The 20,572-nt window shown below is 40.9% G+C and overlaps 1 protein-coding gene across 1 annotated transcript in view; it reads right to left on the bottom strand.

The window, feature by feature from the left end:
* Ano4 (anoctamin 4) overlaps positions 1 to 20,572 on the bottom strand; it is a 235,532-nt gene that overhangs the window by 175,756 nt on the left and 39,204 nt on the right. The window contains exon 2 of the mRNA XM_059245810.1: positions 14,562 to 14,756. Within this exon, the coding sequence (XP_059101793.1) occupies positions 14,562 to 14,756 (195 nt within the window). The remainder of the gene's footprint in view (positions 1 to 14,561; positions 14,757 to 20,572) is intronic.

Here is a 20,572-nt window from a genome sequence, read left to right as displayed (position 1 = left end):
CAGAACCCTCACAGGTGAGTTAACTATTCTTTTTTTTTTTTTTTTTTTTTTTTTTTTTGGTTTTTTGAGACAGGGTTTCTCTGTGTTGCTTTGCGCCTTTCCTGGAACTCACTCTGTAGCCCAGGCTGGCCTCGAACTCACAGAGATCCGCCTGCCTCTGCCTCCCAAGTGCTGGGATTAAAGGCGTGCGCCACCACTGCCCGGCGAGTTAACTATTCTTATAACAGTATAAAGTTGGAGGAGAGCAGCATGGAGAACAAAGCAAGGGAATTCTGTCCTTTTGCCTGGTCATTTGCATCAGCCGGAGCTCAGGGGAAATCTTAGAAGAAGGAAGAAAGGAAATGAATTCAAATCTTCTGGAGGGTCTGGAATCAGAAACTAGACACGTGTAGGGATATGTCTGGTCCTATAAACACCTTCTATCCTCCTCATTCCCACCTTCATTTCTAGCAAAATCATTTAATGCACCACAATCTGGAATGTTATCAACACTTGAGTGGACCTTACAATCAACATGGACTTGGGACATACTGGAGAATGGCATCTGGCTAATCATGAGAAAGGTCTCTCAGGTACAGATGGAACAAACCATCTGAGTGAGGGCTTCAGCCTAATGGTCACCTTCAAGAAATTTGCCTTGATCTTTCCCAGAATTAGCAGGATGGTCATGTCCTACATTACAACACATCCTTATACCAAAAGGTACAAACATCAAGAGGTTCTTGTGAGTCCCAAAGAGAGGTCTCCTTGGTGTTCTGTAGTCTCCTGGATGGTGTGGTCTAGTGCTCAGGAGCAGAAGTGAGAATTCAAGATTTGGAGAGGTTGGAGAACAGAAAGTCTGAGATTTTCAGCATTACTAACATGTTGTTTACTCTTCCAGTATGAATGACAACTGTTGATATTCAGAAAGGGATGGAGTGGGAGGAACCTGCCACTCACACAGCATGCCTCATAGGAGCCAGAACTTGGCACCTTGCACATCGGCTGTTCAGCTCTTAAATAAGCACAATAAGACGTTTCCATCACCTGATCACATACTATGGTTAAGGGCATAAGCTTTGAAGGTCCGGCCCTACTTGCTTTATGCTCGTGAGTTGTACACTTAGATCTCTTCAAACTTCTTAAAAATAAAACTCACTGAAAGCCTTGGGTATAAGAAGCAGTTTCAAATTCTATAAACACAATGGCCTCCCCAGAGAGTGTCCATTTGGTTTTTCTCTGTGGCTGCTGTTTCTTAGCCTTTCTTCACTGACTTTGAATGCAAGAAAGATTATTCAGAAAATCCTACCTGAATGTATCCTATAGGTCAAAATATGTGTCTGCATTTCTTGGCAAAGGAAAAAGAAAATGTAAATAAGAGAAGAACTGAGTGTGAATTTTTTAGAGAAATAAGAAGCACAATCTTATTTCTCAGCAAATGAAATCCAGTACCTGTGCTTACCAAAACCCACATGGATTATTTTCTTAAGTACACCTTATTTCTTGAAGTCACGTCATACCTCTACAAAATCCATTTACGGAGGAAGAGATTCAAATGAAGGATGATTAGTGTTATTACCACCCACAGCACCAGCTGCTCTGAAAGGCACCAAATCCACCTTCCATGCAAAGACAAATGGAATCTAAGCCCAAAGTAGCCCCATATCTTTTCTTCCATACAGTGTAAAGTCATGTGGACCTTTCTTTCCCATCAAAGATCCATCCTTCAAATAGAAAAATGGAGAATTTTGTGCAAATTTCAGATCTGTTAAGGGGATTGCCTTGGGTTCAGAAACAAGCCCAACTTCTCAAGAAAATGTCAGTTTTAAGGGAAAGAGGGATGAGAAAACACAATTTCACACTCAAACCACTCTCATCTAGGGGGAAAAACAATCCAAAAATGACAGAATAGGAAAAACATAAGAAATTAAGATGTAAGGTTCTAGTTGGGTTGTCAGTGATCACGTTTTCACTTTTAGGAAAGTCATTTTATTTTCTAAATCACAGCCAAGTGTAAATCTATCCTTTAGGACTGCCATGGCAACTCACTGAAATGAACATTTAGAAACAACAGAACATTGTCCCAACATGATGTTGTGGTATCACAATAATGTTCATTCTAAGGATTAGCCAAGCATTTACCTTTTCCCTATTTTTTCCTTCTTAGATTAAAAAAAAAAAACACCTTAGAAGGTACTTACTGAATCTGTTGATTTAGGGCCAGGACTTAATGTTCATTTGGGAAGTAAACACAGAAATGCAGGGAAACATGAATAAATTTTATATCACAGCCAGAGAGTGGGAGGATTAAAAAAAAAAGGTGTAAAACAGAACATAAAGGAGACGCTATGAAGTATGATGACATGAATGTGGGAATAAACAGTGGTATGCCATTAAGGAAACTATGGTCTACTCAACAGAATCTAACTGGTCCTATCTAAGCTCTGTTTGAGTTTCTTATACTGAAAAATTGAACTATTTCAGGTTTATGTCTAAAACTGACTTTCTAGAAATGTTGTAACTAAGTCATGTGAATGAGCAAATTGGGTCTCTTCAATTGGAATCTTGCCTTCACCATTTCTTGGCCGTATATGACCCTTCCTTGGGCCTTGGTTTCATCAGCCACAAAATAAGGATAACAGAATGAGGATACAATGGAAATTAAATGAGATATTGAATGCACATAACAGTTCTTGAGGTAGATGATACATAGGTTGCTTAATAAATCATAGTTGTAACTGTGTTGTTATCAAGTTGCACATTTAATACTGGTACAATCAGAGCATGGAGATCACTCTAGTTCACTGGAAACAATAAAAGCTTCTCTCTGGTGAAATCAATACACCCAGTATCAAACACCATCTCCATGTAAAGAGAAATGATTATGTATAAATGGGAAAGGACCACTCAGGTTCTTAAAAGTGAGATAAAAGATATGCTAGAAATCACTTGGGAAAGAAAGTAATGAATCATTAACAGCAAAGTGTCATTTCATAAACTCAAAAGAAGAACAAAGGGTATTGTCTGTGACTAATGACACTTTTCTGTGGCTAGATGATGTGCTTAACATATAATGAAATAGATAAAGAAATAGTTTAGTAAGCTACTAGCTCTATTTTGTATGGTAGCATCATTAGGCTAAGAATTGGATCTACCCACTCTGTTTTACAGTTTCAAACTCAAAGAATTAAAATCAAGGCTTTAGTGCATTCTGTCCTTGCCTCCTTGAGTCATAGTCCCAAACTCATAGTAGTACTTGGACAAGTGGCTATAAAGGGAAGAAGAAAATAATATTCACCAATTATGAGTGGCTAAAGGATAAAGTCAAATGAAACTGATTATACAAATGTCAAAAACAGAAGAAAAATGAAACTATTAAAGGATGACAGAGTGGCTTTTTTGTCAGTACAGCATGGGGAAAACTCATCCTACTGATTTGCTCACATCTTAACTAGGATGCTACTTTACAGTATGGTGATTAAGCATAAAAAGATTCCAGGATAGTTGCACCTTCAGACTTCCAAATTTTGTTTTTATTAGACTCTCCTCATTCACATGGACCACTTGTCCTTGGCATCATGCTGGGCATTTTACATGAATTAATTTATTTAATTGCCACAAAACTACAAAAGACCACCAAATAGAATACAATAGCACCAAATGTCCAGCTAAACTTGACTTGCAAATAAGCATCTTGATTTTATTACAAGTATACCCTATGCCACAGTCAAGGTATATGTTCAAAAGTACTTCTGTTGGAGAAAATGCCTTAATAAAATACCTTGTCCATTCCTGCATGCTGTAATACTGATTGCCAGGGAATAGTTTTACCACTATTGTGAGTGAATAACCACTTTCTGATTGGATTAGAGACTGGCTTCATAGGAAAGAATTCCATTATTAGTACTATAATTCTGGTCAAAAGCCCATGACTGGGAAAGTCATAGGCCCTAGGGTACAGCCTGTTATTATTTTGATAAATGAGCATGCTGTCAATTTCCCTTCTAAATATTTATGCTTATACCCATAGACGCGGGCTACTTGTGACCCTGGTCAAAGAAGCTTCTCAGTGCTGTGAGCAGCCGTCAGTCAAGAGATGCCTAATTGGTCAAAGTGCTAAGAATAAGAGAGCAAGTACTCAGCCATAAATGGGACGTTTATATTATCCCATCACCACCAAGGCTCAGAGAACATTATGGAAGATGAAGTGGAAAGCATGTAAGAACAGAAAGATGGGGAGGAGGGCTATTAGGTGCTGTCCTCCGGACACATCATGGCTACCACACTCATGATCTCATAGCATATGGCTACCGGCATGAGACCTGCACAAGCCCAAGGCAGCCACAGTTTTGGCATAGGTGAGATAGATGATCACCAGGTTCCAGCCCCAACCGAAGAGCTACTGGCAGTTGGTAATTGCTGGGGGGAGGGAAACGTAATCTTTATTGGGGATATGGTCACTAGCGTGCTTCTCATGCCGCAATGGATGACCCCATACCCGTGCACATATGGGCAGCACTAAATGGGTTTGGTGGGTTAGCAAAACAAAACAAAGCAAATACCAAAAAAAGGACACTGAATTTGGAGGGGGCATGTTAGGGAGGATATGATGGACACTGGATGGGGGAAGTGAGGCAGATACAATCGTATTTTGTTATATCTATGTATGAAATTTTCAAAAAAAAAGACAAAAGTACTTATTTGGTTTTACATTTCACTAGATAGGCTATGTTTAACCTGGCAACACTAACATAGCAAGAAGGGACATTAACACCCTTCCTTTATTAATGAGGAAACTGACATTGAGACAAGTTAAGTAAGTCATTCAGGGTTTTGTAGTTATTAGTATTTGTAGTATCAGGCTCCTTTCTCTATGTGAAAGGCCATCTTCTCTTCCTATTGACATTCCCTAGTAACAATACTCCTATAATTTAATTTACCCCTGTTCCTAAATTGACGTAGTTTTACTTCTCCCACAGCAGTCTCAGAACATCTGCCACAGTGGGCGTTTTCTGCACACATTTCTCATTCCTCACATGACTTCTATTCCCTACTGGGCATGGGTCCCTCCCTCAGTGTTAATAGCATAGGTAGGAGGGGGAACTAAGGAATCCTGCTGTCTTAGTTAAGTTTGTTATCGCTGTGATAAAACACCATGACCAAATGCAAGTTGGAGAGAAAAGGGTTTGTTTGGCTTATACTTCCACATCATAATCCATCATTGAAGGAAGTCAAAGCAGGAACTCAAACAGGGCAGGAACCTAGAGGTAGGAGCTGATGCAGAGGCCATGGATGGGTATTGTTTACTGGCTTGCTCTCCACAGCTTGCTCAGTCTGCTTTCTCATAGAACCCAGGACTACCAGCCCAGGGACAGCCCCACCCACAATGTGCTGGGCCCTTTCCCATCAATCACTAATTAATAAAGTATCTTAAAGGTCTGCCCACAACCTGATTTTATGGAGTCAGTTTCTTAATTGAGGTTTGCTTCTTTCAAATGACTTTAGCTTGTATCAAGTTGACATATAACTACCCAGTACACTTGCCCACCCATAAAGAAAGTTGAAGGAAGAGGTGTCCTTCCATCTATCACTCTCTACCCAACAAAGGGGAAGGTGCATGGACAGTTAGACTTTCTTTACAAAATCTCAAATTAAAATCACACAAGGGGGAAATGGTAAGACTTCACCCACTCAAGACAGTCCAATAGTTCACGTCTTGATTCCTTTTTCAAGGCTGATTCTCTAGTTTTCCATATATGTCTTTCAAATTTAAATTCACTAGCTTGGTTAATTGTTGGGAGCTATGCAGCCTAGTTTCAGACCAGTATATGAGTGATCATCCAACAGTTCTCCAGATGAGGCAAAGCTCACAGGGACAGTCTCACACGGCAAGGACCAGTGGACTTCAGGACAGCACCAAATACTGCTGGGACCATGTGGCCTGCACACTCTCTTTTCTCTCATAAAAATGATGATTCTCTTGGCGGTTTTTAGTGTCACTTTGTCAGTGACACATGGGACAGATGTGATCATTCCCAGAAACCCCATATTTTTCTCAAATATTTTCCCCTAAAATTCTGTGGGAACTGATGCTTCTGAGGTTTCTTGTCTGGGGATGCCAGCTGCCACTCCAGACCCTGGGAGCTGTCCTGATTCAGTGCTGACAGGATCAGAGGCAGATCACCCCTATATCTGTCTGTAAATATGTTTTAATGGGATTGTTGTTCTTGAAAACGTGTGCCTATGTTGATCACCTTTTAGCTTTTCCATATTTGGCCAAGCTAGCAAAATGGTAAGTGTTGTTTTTGGTTTAAAAATGTTTTGATGTAAAAGTTGGGAAAAAACTTATCTGACATTTATTTTGCTGGAGGTTAATGTTGGAGGGTGGAAAAATACAAGTTTGTTGGTATGATGGAAAAACATGTTTATTTTGAATTATAAACAGTTCAAGCTATTCAGGGCCGGCCACTTGTGTGAAACTCATCTGGTGGTCTGACAATTCATTTCCTCTTGCTGACACCCCTTCCCTCTCTCAGGACCCGAACCAGGCTGCAGCAGGACCACAGTAGTTAATAACTAGTTCTTCTTGTCATTAACAAAGAGCCCTGGAAAGTCATCCCTTGCACATGACTGTGAATTGCAAAGACCCATGTTTTATATAGTTCTGCTCCACCTTAACTCTGAGCAAGGTGTCTTCCCAACAAATACTTGCCAGGACACAGTAGGCACTCTGAAATCTTTGTAACCTCAAAGGTAGGATAAGCAAACAAAGTGTTCAGGTTGGAGCATAAAAGGTCTGGAGGAATCTTCTGCCCTTCTCTTCATACTGAATGACCAGTCTGAGTGGGCTTTCAGAGCTCACTTTGGGAACTGGAATCACTAACTGTGTAAAGGGCAGCTAGATGACTTAATAGGTCTCAAGATGACTAAAATGTCCATGTGCTTCTATGATCGATGACTCACCAGACATAAGAACCGCAGTGTGAGGGCTCTTCTCTAATCTCCCAAAAGGAGCTATGATGCATTGGTGTCGGTACACTAAAAATAAAGACGACCAACTAAAGTCACATGCCACCTGGCCAAAACAACTCAAGCTTTAAATATGTATTTTTTAATGGGTTTCTTGGAATAATTTGTTTAATAGAAATTTTTTTTCAGAGCATTTGGTGCTAAAGGATTGACTTTATTCATAGCTTCAAGAGTCCCTATACACAGGCTTTAAGAACCTACCACTGAAAGTTGTATAAATATAGTGATGTGTTTTTAAAAGTGAAGACAGCAACTTAAGATTTGCTAAATTACACCTGGTTTATGTTACACTTTTAAGAAATATCTTAATAAAATCTCTTTAATTGTTATTATGTTAATGTCAACACAGATTATTAGCTAAAGGGAAAAATGGCTGATGATACTCAGCTTGGGTTAGAGGAGGAGACTGTATCCAGCTTTAGGCACTGTACTTCCTAAAAAGGTAATAATGAAATGATTGTTTCTAAAGTCAGGGTGGAGGGGATGGTAAAGAACATGAATGTCAATCTTTAAATAAACCATGTGGAAACTAGGAAATAGTTTAATAGGAAAATAGCTTGAGAGATGAGTTTTTAAACAGCTGAAAGATCATATGAAAGTAAAATCATATTTAGTATGTATGACTTCTGAATAAAAACCTATGTCTGGCAGGTAGATACAATTTAACAAACAACAAATAATCGTTTATTTAAAACACACTCTAAAATAATGCCTAGGGTTGGGAGGAACAGCAGATATAAAAAGGAATCGAGTGCTGTCCCTAGCAGCAGAATCATAAATCCTAAAACGAATGGGTCTATAATAGGGCTTCTGACTTCTACGAGCTGGGGAAAATGCACCTCCATTCCGATCAGTTAGACCATAAAAGGTTTCTTGGAGGAAGAGAGATGTAAATGCCTTAAAAGTAAGAAAGTGTAAGGAAGTGTAAGATCGGGGTAAAAAGCCTTCCAAACTGACACAGGAATAAAAAAAAAATGGCACAATAAAAGCCCAACTGAGGTACTTTATTAAAAAACGGTTAAAGCAGAATGAAGTTGAGAGGAGGTATATCAAAGGAGGTTAAGTCTGGAAAGACTGAACTACATAGGACCTGAAAACTAGTTTCTAAGTCAACACTTCCTTCTAGATAGTCATGAGAAATTTGAAAAGGAGGACTGCCAATGACCCTCTTCAAAGCAGGACTCCAGGGGGATGTAGGAAGCTAGATAAACCCATTGCAGTTAATAACACAGTGTCCAAATCCTTCTACTGGGTTCTGCAGAATTCTGTTGATTATCCATTAATCAATCATCAATCAGTCATCAATCAATCAATCTCTTTTTACAGGGTTCCGTCCATCTGGCTCTAACTGAAACCCAGATATTCCTCCAGGCCACAGCTTCCCTCTGGAAGCTTGATAAATGCGAAGTAATGAAAAGTTGATGAGATCAATCCACAAGCTCTGACATGGGAGCATTCTTGTCCCACAGCAGATAAGGACAGAGAGCAGGTGTCGTTCTTGAGTCTCAAAGACACCTTCGTTCTACTTCCCTTCTCTTCTCCCCAGGTCCCCGATCCTTTAATCTTATGTTATATCCTGTCACCTTCTTCTTTCATCTTACTTCTAGCTGCTATTTCCGGGTCGTATTTAGTCACTTCTTTAGCACATTAACCTGGCTTTTCACACGCTCTGAAATGTCTCAGTTTCCGACCACTTTGATGTAAACTCAGTCCTCTGAGTTCACGGAAGTCTGGCTCTAGGCTTTCTGATGATACCCAACTGTGCAGCTACTCAGTTCCTTACACCGAATGCGTTGTGTCTACATCTAGCCTAACAATATCTCCCTGTATGCTTTAAATTATCTTAAGATTATTCATAATACCTAACACACCATAAACAATATGCAGTTGACATGCTACACTGCTTATGTGGTCGACCACTGGAAGACCTGCTCAGTACAGACATAGTTTTTTCCAAACATTTTTGATTCACCATTGGTTAAATTTACAGATGCAGAACAGGGCCTCTGAATACAGGAAGCCAACTATGTGTATAGTCTTTTCCACACTCCCCCAGGCTGGCCTCGAACTTGTGATCCTCCTGCCTCCACCTCCTTCAGCAAATCCTACCAGCATGCACCACCACAGGAGATCCTTGTGAGTTATATTCTCATTCTCTCTCTCTCTCTCTCTCTCTCTCTCTCTCTCTCTCTCTCTCTCTCTCTCTCTCTCTCTCTCTCTCTCTCTCTGTCCCTCCCTCCCTCCCCCCTCTCTCTCTGAGACAGGGTTTCTCTGTGTAGTCTTGGCTGTTATGGAGGTCAGTCTGTAGACCACATTGGCCTCAGACTCAAAGATCAGGCTGCCTCTGACTCCTGATGGTCCTTGTGAATTCTTCAATGATCTTGTCCTCCAATTTATTACAGTTTCTTTTCTTTGTGCCCTGGTATAGATCCTGCTTGCTGTTACCAGTAACAATACCCTACTCTATAATATTACCACCATGTATTCCCTTCTCAGAGGATCCTTGTTTAATATTCCATATCATCTTTGTTACACTTGCCTGTCCCCTCTGGGAACTCTGGTCCTACTAACTGTTCACCATTGTTATTCCCTGGATATTTTTACTCTCCCACTTTATCAAGTTTAGATCATTGTACTCATTATATCCTTTCTATGTCTTGTCAATGTCTTTAGTTTCTTTTCCTACTGCCTTAGCAACATCATAATCCTGGTCAGAGGACTCTCATCTGACTCTATCTACACACTCACATACTTCAATAAGGTTAAAGAGAATACAGTCATGATAGTTAGTCCTTCATTTCGTGGCTGTGAGTCTCACTGCCCAGTACTGTGGGATGGTAAGCAAATTCCCCCTGTGTGGACTGTTAATCTTTCTCTTCCTCAGCTCCATTAACATTCTTAGTTATGATCTTCTTCTTTACAGCAAAGATGAGCCTGACACCGTGGGAAAGGAACTTCATTACACCGGCTAAAAATCCAAATAGTCCCCTTCCTCCGTGTTACCTGTCATCACAGACACCACCCTTGACTCTACCATACAGAGCCCTCATCTCTACCACTGAAACTTCTCCCTCTTCTGACCATCATCTGCTCTGGATGTGGAACTGGGGAAAGAAACTCTCCTGCCTCACTTCTGCAATTGTTTCCCTGGTTCTTCAGCTTCTTTCCTTCTAGGACTTCTAATCTGTATCCTCTCGTTCTCTTTTACACCCACTTCAGACAGGGTTTCACCACCACCGCTCCACTAAAACTGCTCCTTATCAAACTCCTCGCAGACGTCTGTGGAAATCGGTGGCCGATTCTCAGACCTCATGTTACTTGACTTTCAGCTTTTCACCTAGATAATCATTCTCCTCTTCTTGATAATTCATTTCAAATTATTTCTCTCTATGACTGTCATCTGTTCTTTCCTGGCCTTCATTAGTGGCTTATAGCCCTAACTGCTGATTCACAGTGCTCAGTTCTTTGCTGCTGAACCCGTCCCCCTTTCCACCTACGTCACCCCTCAGTATCCACAGCAGATTGGCTTCAAGAACTATGCTCAGTTCAGTTATATGAAAGAGTGTAGTGCTTACACAGAACTCATGCACTGTCCGGTGTGCTTTAAATCATTTTTACATTATTTTTAATACATAATACAATGTGAATGTTATGTGGATAGTTGTTACAGTGTATTGTTTAGAGAATGATGACAAGAATGAAATACACATATTTAGGACAAGTTCCCCCCCCACACACATATAATAGTTTTGACCCATATTTTGTTAAAACCAAGAGTGTGGAATGGGAGGTTGAAGTGTGGAGGGGTAGGGTAAAGGGGAGAAGGGAAGGAACACAGGGAGAGATAGCTAAAACTAAGGGGCATTTGAAGGCAGTATGGAACTCCAATACAGTTAAAGCTTCCTAAAATACATACATATATACGGAGGCTATCTAAATGAAATCACCAAAGAATGGGGGAGACAGACCCCAGACTGGACATCTGTTGTCACCAAAGGAAGCTTCCAGTACCAGAACTGAGTTACATCTACTTGAGTTGTTGGCCAAAGGGGCCCCATGAGAATCCCCAAGTAACCCAGGCTGTTGCCAAGACTATAGCTTATTCTCTGCAAACTGACAGCAAGTCCCCATTGCTGAAGACATCTCCCACACAGCTCATTGGACATGGACACATCAAACTAGTGCCCACACAGAGCCTTCACTCCTACATTCCAGTGTCCGTGTACAGGAAAAGACTCTGTATGATATATCAAGAGAGAAATGTAAATATCAAGCCAGCCACACACCCTTTATTCACAATGAAGTACTACCAGCAAGATATGCTAGAGCATTGGTGGTACAAAGCTTGTGGGAGTCCACCCACTGATATCTGCTTTGACCAAGACCTACTCCACAAGATGGAATCCATACCCAACACTACTTGGGTGACCAAGATAGCCCAGGGACTTACGGTAAAACCAAATAATATTGGTCTAAAAAGAAAAGAAAGAAAGAAAAATATAGTGATAAAATGACTCCTGATGATATTCTGCTCTACTTACAATATCTTGTTCAGGAATCAATAGCGAAGCTTCCTCCTGCAGCAGATGGGAATGGATGCAGAGACACACAGCCAGACATTATGCAAAGAGTGATAGACCTTGGAACACTCAGCCCTAAGTGGGATGTTGCCATCAAATCCCTCCCCTCAGAGCTCAGGGAACCCTGTAGAAGGGGAAGCAGAAAGAGTGTAAGAGCCAAGAGGAATGAAGGACACCAGGAGAACAAGGCACTCTAAATCATCACGAGAAAAGCTCATAATAACTGACAGAGACTGAGGCAGCATGTGCTGGGCCTGCACAGGTCAGCACCAGGTCCTCTGCATTTTCATTATGGTTTGTACTTTAGTATTTTCAATGGGATTCCTGAGTGTGCAAATGAGTAGGTCTCTGGTTTCTGTGCCTTTTCTTGGGCACTTTTCTTTCTGGTGCTTTGTCTGGTCCAACTTTGATGTGATAGTTTTTGGTTTATATTTTATTTTGTTATATTTTTAGAAAATGAATTAATCATTGAAAACCTAGCCACTATGATAAGGGTTGTCAACTCAACTATGATTTATAGCTGCCGGGAGAGGGAAAATCAGTTTTTTTTTTCCAATGGAGTAACAATGGGTATATTAGTCATTCCAGGGCAGGTCTCATGTTTAGAAGTAGTTTACCAAAAGAAAAGGGACTCCATTTTTTTTATTGTGTGTGTATGCTTTCATTTGGTTACAGTTTAGTGTTTTCTTTTATTTTTTGGGGTATGGTTTTATTTTCTTTTCCTGGTTTAGGGAGATTTTGTTGCTGTGTTGGATTTTTGTTTGTCTTTAGAGAAAGAACTTAAAATTGGGTGGGTAGGGAGGGGGAGAGTACCTAGAAGGACTTGGGGGAAGGGAAGAATATTATCAAAACATATTTCAATTTAAAATTGTTTTAAATAATTAAAAAAAGAAACAAACAAAAAACCAAGAATGTGAAGCTTGATGATTTGAATGACCAGCTGAATTTCTTTCTTGGTCTTCTCTATCTGTTGTCTTTAAATTCAACATTCACTCTAGCAAATGTCAATTTTAAATCTCATTCCCAGAGACCTTAAACTCCAGAGATATTTCTTTTACCATCCAAAAGACCTCACTAGTTCTAATGCTGTCTCACCTATAATCAAAACCCCAACACCATTCCATTTTTCTCCTCCAGCAGAGGATGTCTGAAGCCTGCCCCATTTCAGTTGATACTACGCCTATTTTCTCTAGCCCATACCTTCGGAGTCCTCATTAGTTCTAGGTTCTCTCTTACTGCACATCTGGTCTATTGGAAAAAATCTTTTGACCCACTTGACAACATAACAAAAATCCACTTTTGTCTCTGTTGGAGCTGCTCTCATCATTCTCATGAGAAGGTCAGGAAAGGTGAACCCCACAATCAGAAACTCAGGTGCTCTTTCTGGACTTAATATACAGGATGCATTGGAACAGCAGGCAAGGGGAAGGAAAAGCTAAGAGGACTTGGGTTGCCATGGAAGCCTAGAGATTTGCGTCTGGGGACTGTGCATGGTCCAGCACAGTCCAGAGCATCAGATGAGTGGAGCAGGCATCTACCACACTGTGGTAATGGAAAGTTGATCACAATGAACAGTCACAAAGAAAGGTGGAGGGGGGCTAGAAACTGGATTGGATTAGCTAAAGAATGGCTAGAAATTGTGAAAGAAGAACAACAAAGGTGTCATTTCTTTGCAACCTTTAGCTTGGAAGAAGGAAAAGACATAAAGGAGACAGTGTCAAGTGGAGATGATTAGAAATGGCAGAGCATGAGTCTTGGCATACACTCAAGGGAACAGCCAGCAGTATATGAGGGATAAAGAGAGGAAGAAGAGGAAGCACGTTCTTCTGATTGCTTCTCCAGAGAGGAGAGGTGGCCAAGCCAAAAGGACACAGGCACAGGCTTGTCAAAGACAGTGGGAAGATCTTGTCCTTGGAAAATAGGACAAAAAGGATGATGGAAGAAGGGGCTCCTAGTCATTCATGTTCAGCAGCCTGTGGTTTTCTTGGAGAGGTTAGGAAACAAAGCCACCAGTTCAGAGGGAGAGGAGGATGTGACTGAGCAACAGCTGGAGGCTTGGCTTCCACAGCTGGCCACCATCTATAGGACAGTACAGAGAAGAACCGGAATTTGGTATGTAAAAAAAAAAAAACCCTATTCTAAATGACTTCTGAATCATCTTGCAACTGACCTGGAACATTGTCTTGTTCAGTGGTATTTCCAGAACAATGTCTAGCTTACAGCAAGAACTCAATACATATCTGTTGAATTAACACATGAATGACTACTTAAATGAGACTCTTTCCAAACAAGTACATACAACCTTTTAGTTGAAATCACAGGTTTTAATGTAGAATTGTCTTAACACATTTAGATCACAAATGCTTCATAGAAACCTTGAAATTTAATATGATGTCTCACTCAGGGTGATGCAAGCAAGCCAATCCAGACAACTCACTCCCATTCAGAGTGGACATTCGAAAACAAAGTTTCCCTGCGTTCTCTTAGAGCAGATTATGAGGAAAATGGCTAAATCTGTTCAATTGTTCAAGGCTGTCTGAACTGAGTGAGAGTTTATCATTCTGGTTTTCACTTAGATTTGGCCAGTATAGGTGGAATGTGTCCTTAAGATCCTCTGTCACCTTTCCCTCTCTCTTTCTCCCCCCTCTCTTTTTGTCTGTCTCTCTCTCTGTCTCTATCTCTCTGTCTCTCTGTCTCTGTCTCTGTCGCTCTGTCTGTCTCTCTCTGTCTCTGTCTCTTTCTTTCTGTCTCTCTCTGTCTCTCTCTGTCTGTCTCTCTCTCTGTCTGTCTGTCTGTCTCTCTCTCTGCTTATTGGTCCTAGGGACATTCGCCATGGATTGGAGATGAGGAAAAATAAGACTTCTTTTCAAAACATAAGCCAACTGGAGGCGTAGCACAGGGTACTAACAGCACAATGTAGGTGAATGGTGTTGCTGATGGAGTGGGTCCCTGTTGAACTTGCCCATTCATTACCTGCGTGGAAAACTTTGTTTTTTCCATTAGCGATTCCAGAAGAGCTGGCCTCCATTTTTATTGACCTTCTGCCTGGAGGGAGTGAGGAATGCCTGACCACAGGCAGGCGACGCCGTGACCCTGGGCGGCTTGCCACACTTCGCCGTTGATGGATTTGCAAGCGCTTTTCAGCCCCATGAATAGATAAACTTAAACCTGCAATGAGAAATAGCACCATTAACCGAAGAGGTCAGTTCAGGAATGGCTAAAACACAAATTTATGTCCTGGCATGAACTCCAGAGATAATCAGCAACTATTCCTAAGGTTTGTGAGTCACATTAGAATTGTGATTTTTTTTTTTTACATTATCTACTAGACAGTGCTTCATTCAAATGAGGACATCCTCAGTTATCATTAAAGGAATCCTACAAATGGGAATTACCACGTCATATATTAAACTTAACTGTCTTCTAAACTCCTGGGAACATCTGTGCATAGTTTCATATTTTATTGTAGCTGAAGTTTTCTCCAGTCCTACCCAGCCCCACGGACCCCACAACTGCTTATAAAACAATCATTCAGAAGCTCATATTAATTAAACTGCTCAGCCATTAGCTCAGGCCTACCACTTCTAGCTCTTACACTTAAACTCAGCCCATTTCTGTTAAACTATATGTTGCCACATGTTCCATGGCTTTACCTGCTGCCTTTACATGTTGCTCCCTGGACAGCAGGCTGGCTTCTCCTCTGCCCAGCCTTCCATTTCCCAGACTTCTCCTCTCTCTTTGTCCCGCCTAGAACTCCTGTCTGGCTACTGGCCAATCAGCGTTTTATTTATCAATCAATCATCCACAGCATTTTATGGCACTTTGGGATCTAGGAGCTGACGCTGAATATCTTCATGGGACTAACAGAGAAGCCAGAACTGGTGATTGGAACAGCCTGGAAAATCAAGAACTCCAGGTCCAAATTAGTTTTTAAAAACACGCATTGGTTACCATTGGAGGTGGCTAAACTACCAAGTTATTATTCAGGAACCTGTCAAAGTAAAAGAAGCAAATATTTATCCTGTCTTTCCAGTACCAACCACATTTCAAGGGAGCCAAATAGTTGATAAGAGAAAGTTCTTGATGACAGAACAGCCAATAGGCCCATGGCACAGTTGTGTGTTCCTATGCCATTAAGTTCCTCATCCTGGCAGTGTCTGCTGAACAGTCTAAGGATTAGGGCTTGTCTTCCACTATAGGATGAGGGCAACCTCTACATTTCTTCCCATCCAATGGTAGGTAGGGAATTCAGGGAAAGCTAACAAACTTCTGTCCTGGGGTTCTATACATTTACCTCCCTATGGATTGCTTAGTATGAGTCTGTCCCCAAGATCTGGTTTCCAAACCCATGATACTGTGAGTCTGAGTATTGGTCTTTGAAGTTTCACCCAAGTTAGGACTAGCTAGCTAGCCCCTTGGGAACATTCTGGTAGGTTTCCTCTGTCAGTCAATACCCTGACGAGATGCCAAAGTATATGGACATGTGAGAATAGAAGATGTCCCTTTCTGGGGCCATAACTGGCATACTGGTCTCAACCTATCTTTCTTTCCATCCACTTTCCTCCATCATATCATTCTAAGTTTCACATTTTCAGAGTACAGCCTGGATGTCTCCAGACCCAGAAGACTCTAGCAGAGTCCATACAAACTTATAGATGACAGAGCAAAGGGATGGGGGAGAAATTTTTCAGTCAACATTAGATAGCACATGGAGGTTCAGGCTGAAAATATTAGCTAGGCCACTTTCTACTTATTGTACTTTTTTATGGGTGAGTGTTGGGTAAAGGGAACAGGATTGTGGCTCAGCATGGCACTCCTCAGTGTTATATAACACCCCTCAAGGAAGTATAAAGTGACATAAATGAGAATAAAAATTTCACTGTGGATATGTAGTGGCATAGGTACTTGAAACTGTTAAATCTTGTGCTTCAAAAATGTAATAATGTAGATCATGGGGAGAATGTTAAAAATAAATGACCTATGAGTAGTTTCAACAGAGCACAGCTATGAGGAAGGGAAATATGTCACAGTGGAATGTTGGAAGAATCCCCAATGCTGAAACAAACACATCCTAATCCTCCTACAAATCAGGAGTCCTCAGAGTGCCAAACGAGGGCTTGGCACATTAAATCTCTCCTTCTACAAGGGCCAAGTCCATTGACATGAGAGAGAGAGATGTAAATAAACATCTAATACAAGAAGAACAAATGTGCTGCAAACATTTGAAAATGTTGAAAAGTGTAAAAGATTGCGAAGTCATATCTTTAGAAATGAATCATCATCCAATAAGTTACATCATCTAATTTGTTCTTAATTACTTTAGAAAATGATGACACTGGCTAACAAAATATCAGGCATTCTTCCAGACCAGTGGTTCCCCTAACAGTAGCAAAATTACAGTAATGAAGTAGCAATAAAATAATTTTGTGGGTGGGGGTCATTACAACCTGAGGAACTGTATTAAAGGGTCACAGCATAGGAAGGTTGAGAACTACTGCTCTATACATTGATTTCTATCCCATTAATGCTTCACCACAAATGTAACACACACACACACACACACACACAGAGAGAGAGAGAGAGAGAGAGAGAGAGAGAGAGAGAGAGAGAGATACAGATCTGTATTTTACAGATAGGAAACCTGAGGCTCAAGAAGTTACTTGTCCAAGGTCACACAGAGAGATTCTGCTCTTCTCAACTATGCCATGTAAAAGGACAGACTGAATACCAATACAAAGAATGACTGTTTTCAGCATGCAGTGGTCCTAAGAACTTGAGGTCTATTTGTGTAGAGATAGGAAAGCATAAAATTCCGACCTTCCTTTGAACCACTGTCTTCTAGAATCCTCTCCTGGTTGTCTTCCCCTGATTCATGCCACCATCACGCTCAAATGCCCTTCTGTTTCTTGACTGTCATTCAAACACCTTCATGGTGAGAACCAGCTGGTCCCGTCCCTTCTCTCTGAAGCTTTTCAATTCCTCTGTTCACTCTAGTTAGCACTCTAGTCTTTAATATTTCAACAGGCCCTTTATCATGCAACATCCTTAAACTCTGGTTCATCTTCTGGACCACCAAGAGCTCATTTCTCCAAGAAGATCAAATCTCCACTGGCAAGAAGCATGCTCTTCACTTGTTTCATTCTTTCCTCGGCTCTGAGCAAACTACTTCCCATACAACAGATGAGAGATGACGGTTCCCTCTTCCAGCCTTTTCTCCTCCATATGTTGCCTTCTACTTGATGCAATCACACCTTGGACACAGATGACACACAAGCAAAAGCTAGCCAATAAAATGGCTAATTTCTAATTAAGCACTCCCTGTTTCACATTTATACCACGACACTTTCCTACACTCCTGTGACCTACAACTTGGCCATCTCCCTCAGCTTCAACAGAAACCTTTTTCCTATCAGACAGCAAGATGAGGTCCAGATGAGGTAAGTTTTCTATTCTCTCTCCTTCCTTTCAACAAGAAACTGCATTTAGAAAAACACTTCTTCTATCTGAGAGCTATCATTTACCTTGATAAAGGCCCCAAAGCCAGAACTTCTAGAAATGCACATCTTTAGGGCTGAAGAGGGGGTAAGTACAGCAGGAGTAAAGATACGGGTGCTGGAATCAGAATTTGGGGGCTCAAATCATAGCCATACTTACCTAGAGCAAGTGATTTGATAGCTTTGTTTTGTCTGTTTTTAAAGCTTATTTTTTTTTCCGCCAAAAAGTGGGGTTGAACATAAGGTTGCTATGAGATTAAGCCAATGCTTACAACGTGCTGTAGCAGTGTCAGACACACACAGTAGGTTCTCAGTTTCAGGTAGCTGCCACCATTACCTTTTGTCTTACCTATGGCTTCTACCTAATCTTAGTTGGGTTTCTCAGTCCTAGCCTCTAACACCATTGCCTCTGGTCTGTTTTGAAGTTCTTGCTTTGGTTTCTGTGACATTAAGCTCTTTGCTACCTCTTACTTTTAAACTCTTGTTCCTTTTCTGGTCCTAAAGGTAGGAGTACTCAGTTCCTAAAATGCTGTAGCCAGTCACCACAACACCAGTGAGCTAGAACAATAGGTGCTTATTGTCTCACAGCTCTACAAGCTGCTAAGTCTGAAATCAAGGTGTTGGCAGGGTCTTATTTGCTCTGGAAGCTTTGGAGGGGAACAGGTTCCCTGCCTCCTTCAGCTTCTCAGTCTGCTGGTGTTATGGTGATCTTGGCCCTGTGGTCATGTGTCACTAACCTCTCATCTCTGTGGTCACACAACCTTCTATGGTTGTCCAGCTTATCTCTTAGAAGACATTTGTGATAATGCTTAGGGGATATCTGCATAATTTGTTAATCTCTGCTCCAAAAACCTATAACATAATCTCATATACAAATACTCTTTCCAAAGAACAATTATAAATCCAAGATTTTGGATCTGGACATATATTCCTCCAGCTTTGCTCTGGCTCCTAAGCTTCAAGCTTCCCTCTCCTCCTTGATCCATATATATAGGAGGGCTGCTGGTTTTGTTGTTGTTAATCTTGTTCCAGCCACATCGCTAAAGGTGTTTACCAGCTGTGGGAGCTCCCTGGTTGAATTTTGAAGGTTGCTTATGTATACTATCTTATCATCTACAAATAGTGATACTTTAACTTCTTTCTTTCTAATTTGTATCCCCTTGATCTCCTTCAGTTGTCTTATTGCTCTAGCTAGAACTTCAATTACTATAGTGAATAGATATGGAGAGTGGATGGCATTGTCTTGTTCCTGATTTTAGTGGAATCACTTTGAGTTTCTCTCCACTTAATTTGATGTTGGTTACAGACTTGCTGTAAATTGCCTTTATTATGTTTAGGTATGTCCCTTGTATCCCTGATCTCCCCAAGACTTTTATTCATGAAGGAGTGTTAGATTTTGTCAAAGGCCTTTTTAGCATCTAGTGTGAGATGATCTTGTGATTTTTCTTTCTGTTTCTATTTTGTGGAATAATTTGAAGAGTACTGGTATTAGCTCTTCTTTGAAAGTCTGCTAGAATTCTGTGTTAAAAACACTAAACTGTAAGGATTTTTTTCCCATCAATAAAATCAAAGTCTTAGGTGATCCCTTCTCCTGGCCCATCTCCAAGGGGCGTTGTTCCTGGCTGAGCTGAGGGTGAGAGGGGGTCTGGGGCAGCGATCTGCTTTCATCTAAACATCACTCCCATGATTCAGAAGAGCTGTGGCTCTCTCAAGTGTTTTACAACTTGCAGTACTAGCAACTATGTGCTACATCACCCTCCTTGTCCTTTCCCGGGTAAATTACAGTTCAAAACACAGAAACACTCTGTTTTCAATGTCACCGCCCAGGAGCAAAACACAGCATTTATTTATTCCTAATTTTAAAAGATAACAATCTGAAAAATAGGGCTGTTTATTTTTAGTTTTCTCCCTAACTAGAAAGTGGAGAGTACTAAATCTAGCACTTTCCCCAAACAAAATTGAGGTGAAAATGTTTTTGTTTACTCTTGGGTCTGGGTTAACTTTTTCCAACTTTCTGGGACTTTTCTAATAACTTCTCTTATTTGGCTCAAAGAATACTTTACACAAGGTTTATAAAATAGGCCGAGACACCCTGTGATGTTAGGGAGGAAAAGGTCAAATACAGAGGCGTGTACTTAGAAAAGAACAGCTTGTGAGGCTTTAACTTTGGCATTTTCCCATGGAGGGTACAAATCAGTGCCCCTCCACAAGGTGACCTCCGGTGGACCTAAGACAAACATGTTACAAGGAGGTTTTTTTGAGCACCATTGAAATTGGGTGTTAACTAGAATGGGTACCTTCTAGGGAGGGTCTGAGGCCTAAACCATCTGGGTTCCTCTAGAGACCTGAAAATGGGTGTTTCCTAGATGGGAGAATTTGCTCTAGCCATGTCATCCTCTATCACACAAGGTTCTCAGGCAGGCCTCCTTCTGGTGTGTGTGTGTGTGTGTGTGTGTGTGTGTGTGTGTGTGTGTGTACATTTCTCAATAT

Source organism: Peromyscus eremicus, chromosome 18 (assembly GCF_949786415.1).
Source record: "Peromyscus eremicus chromosome 18, PerEre_H2_v1, whole genome shotgun sequence".
NCBI classification, from domain to species: domain Eukaryota; kingdom Metazoa; phylum Chordata; class Mammalia; order Rodentia; family Cricetidae; genus Peromyscus; species Peromyscus eremicus.
The sequence above is the reverse complement of the archived record's forward strand: the minus strand, read 5'-3'. Positions and strand labels throughout refer to the sequence as shown.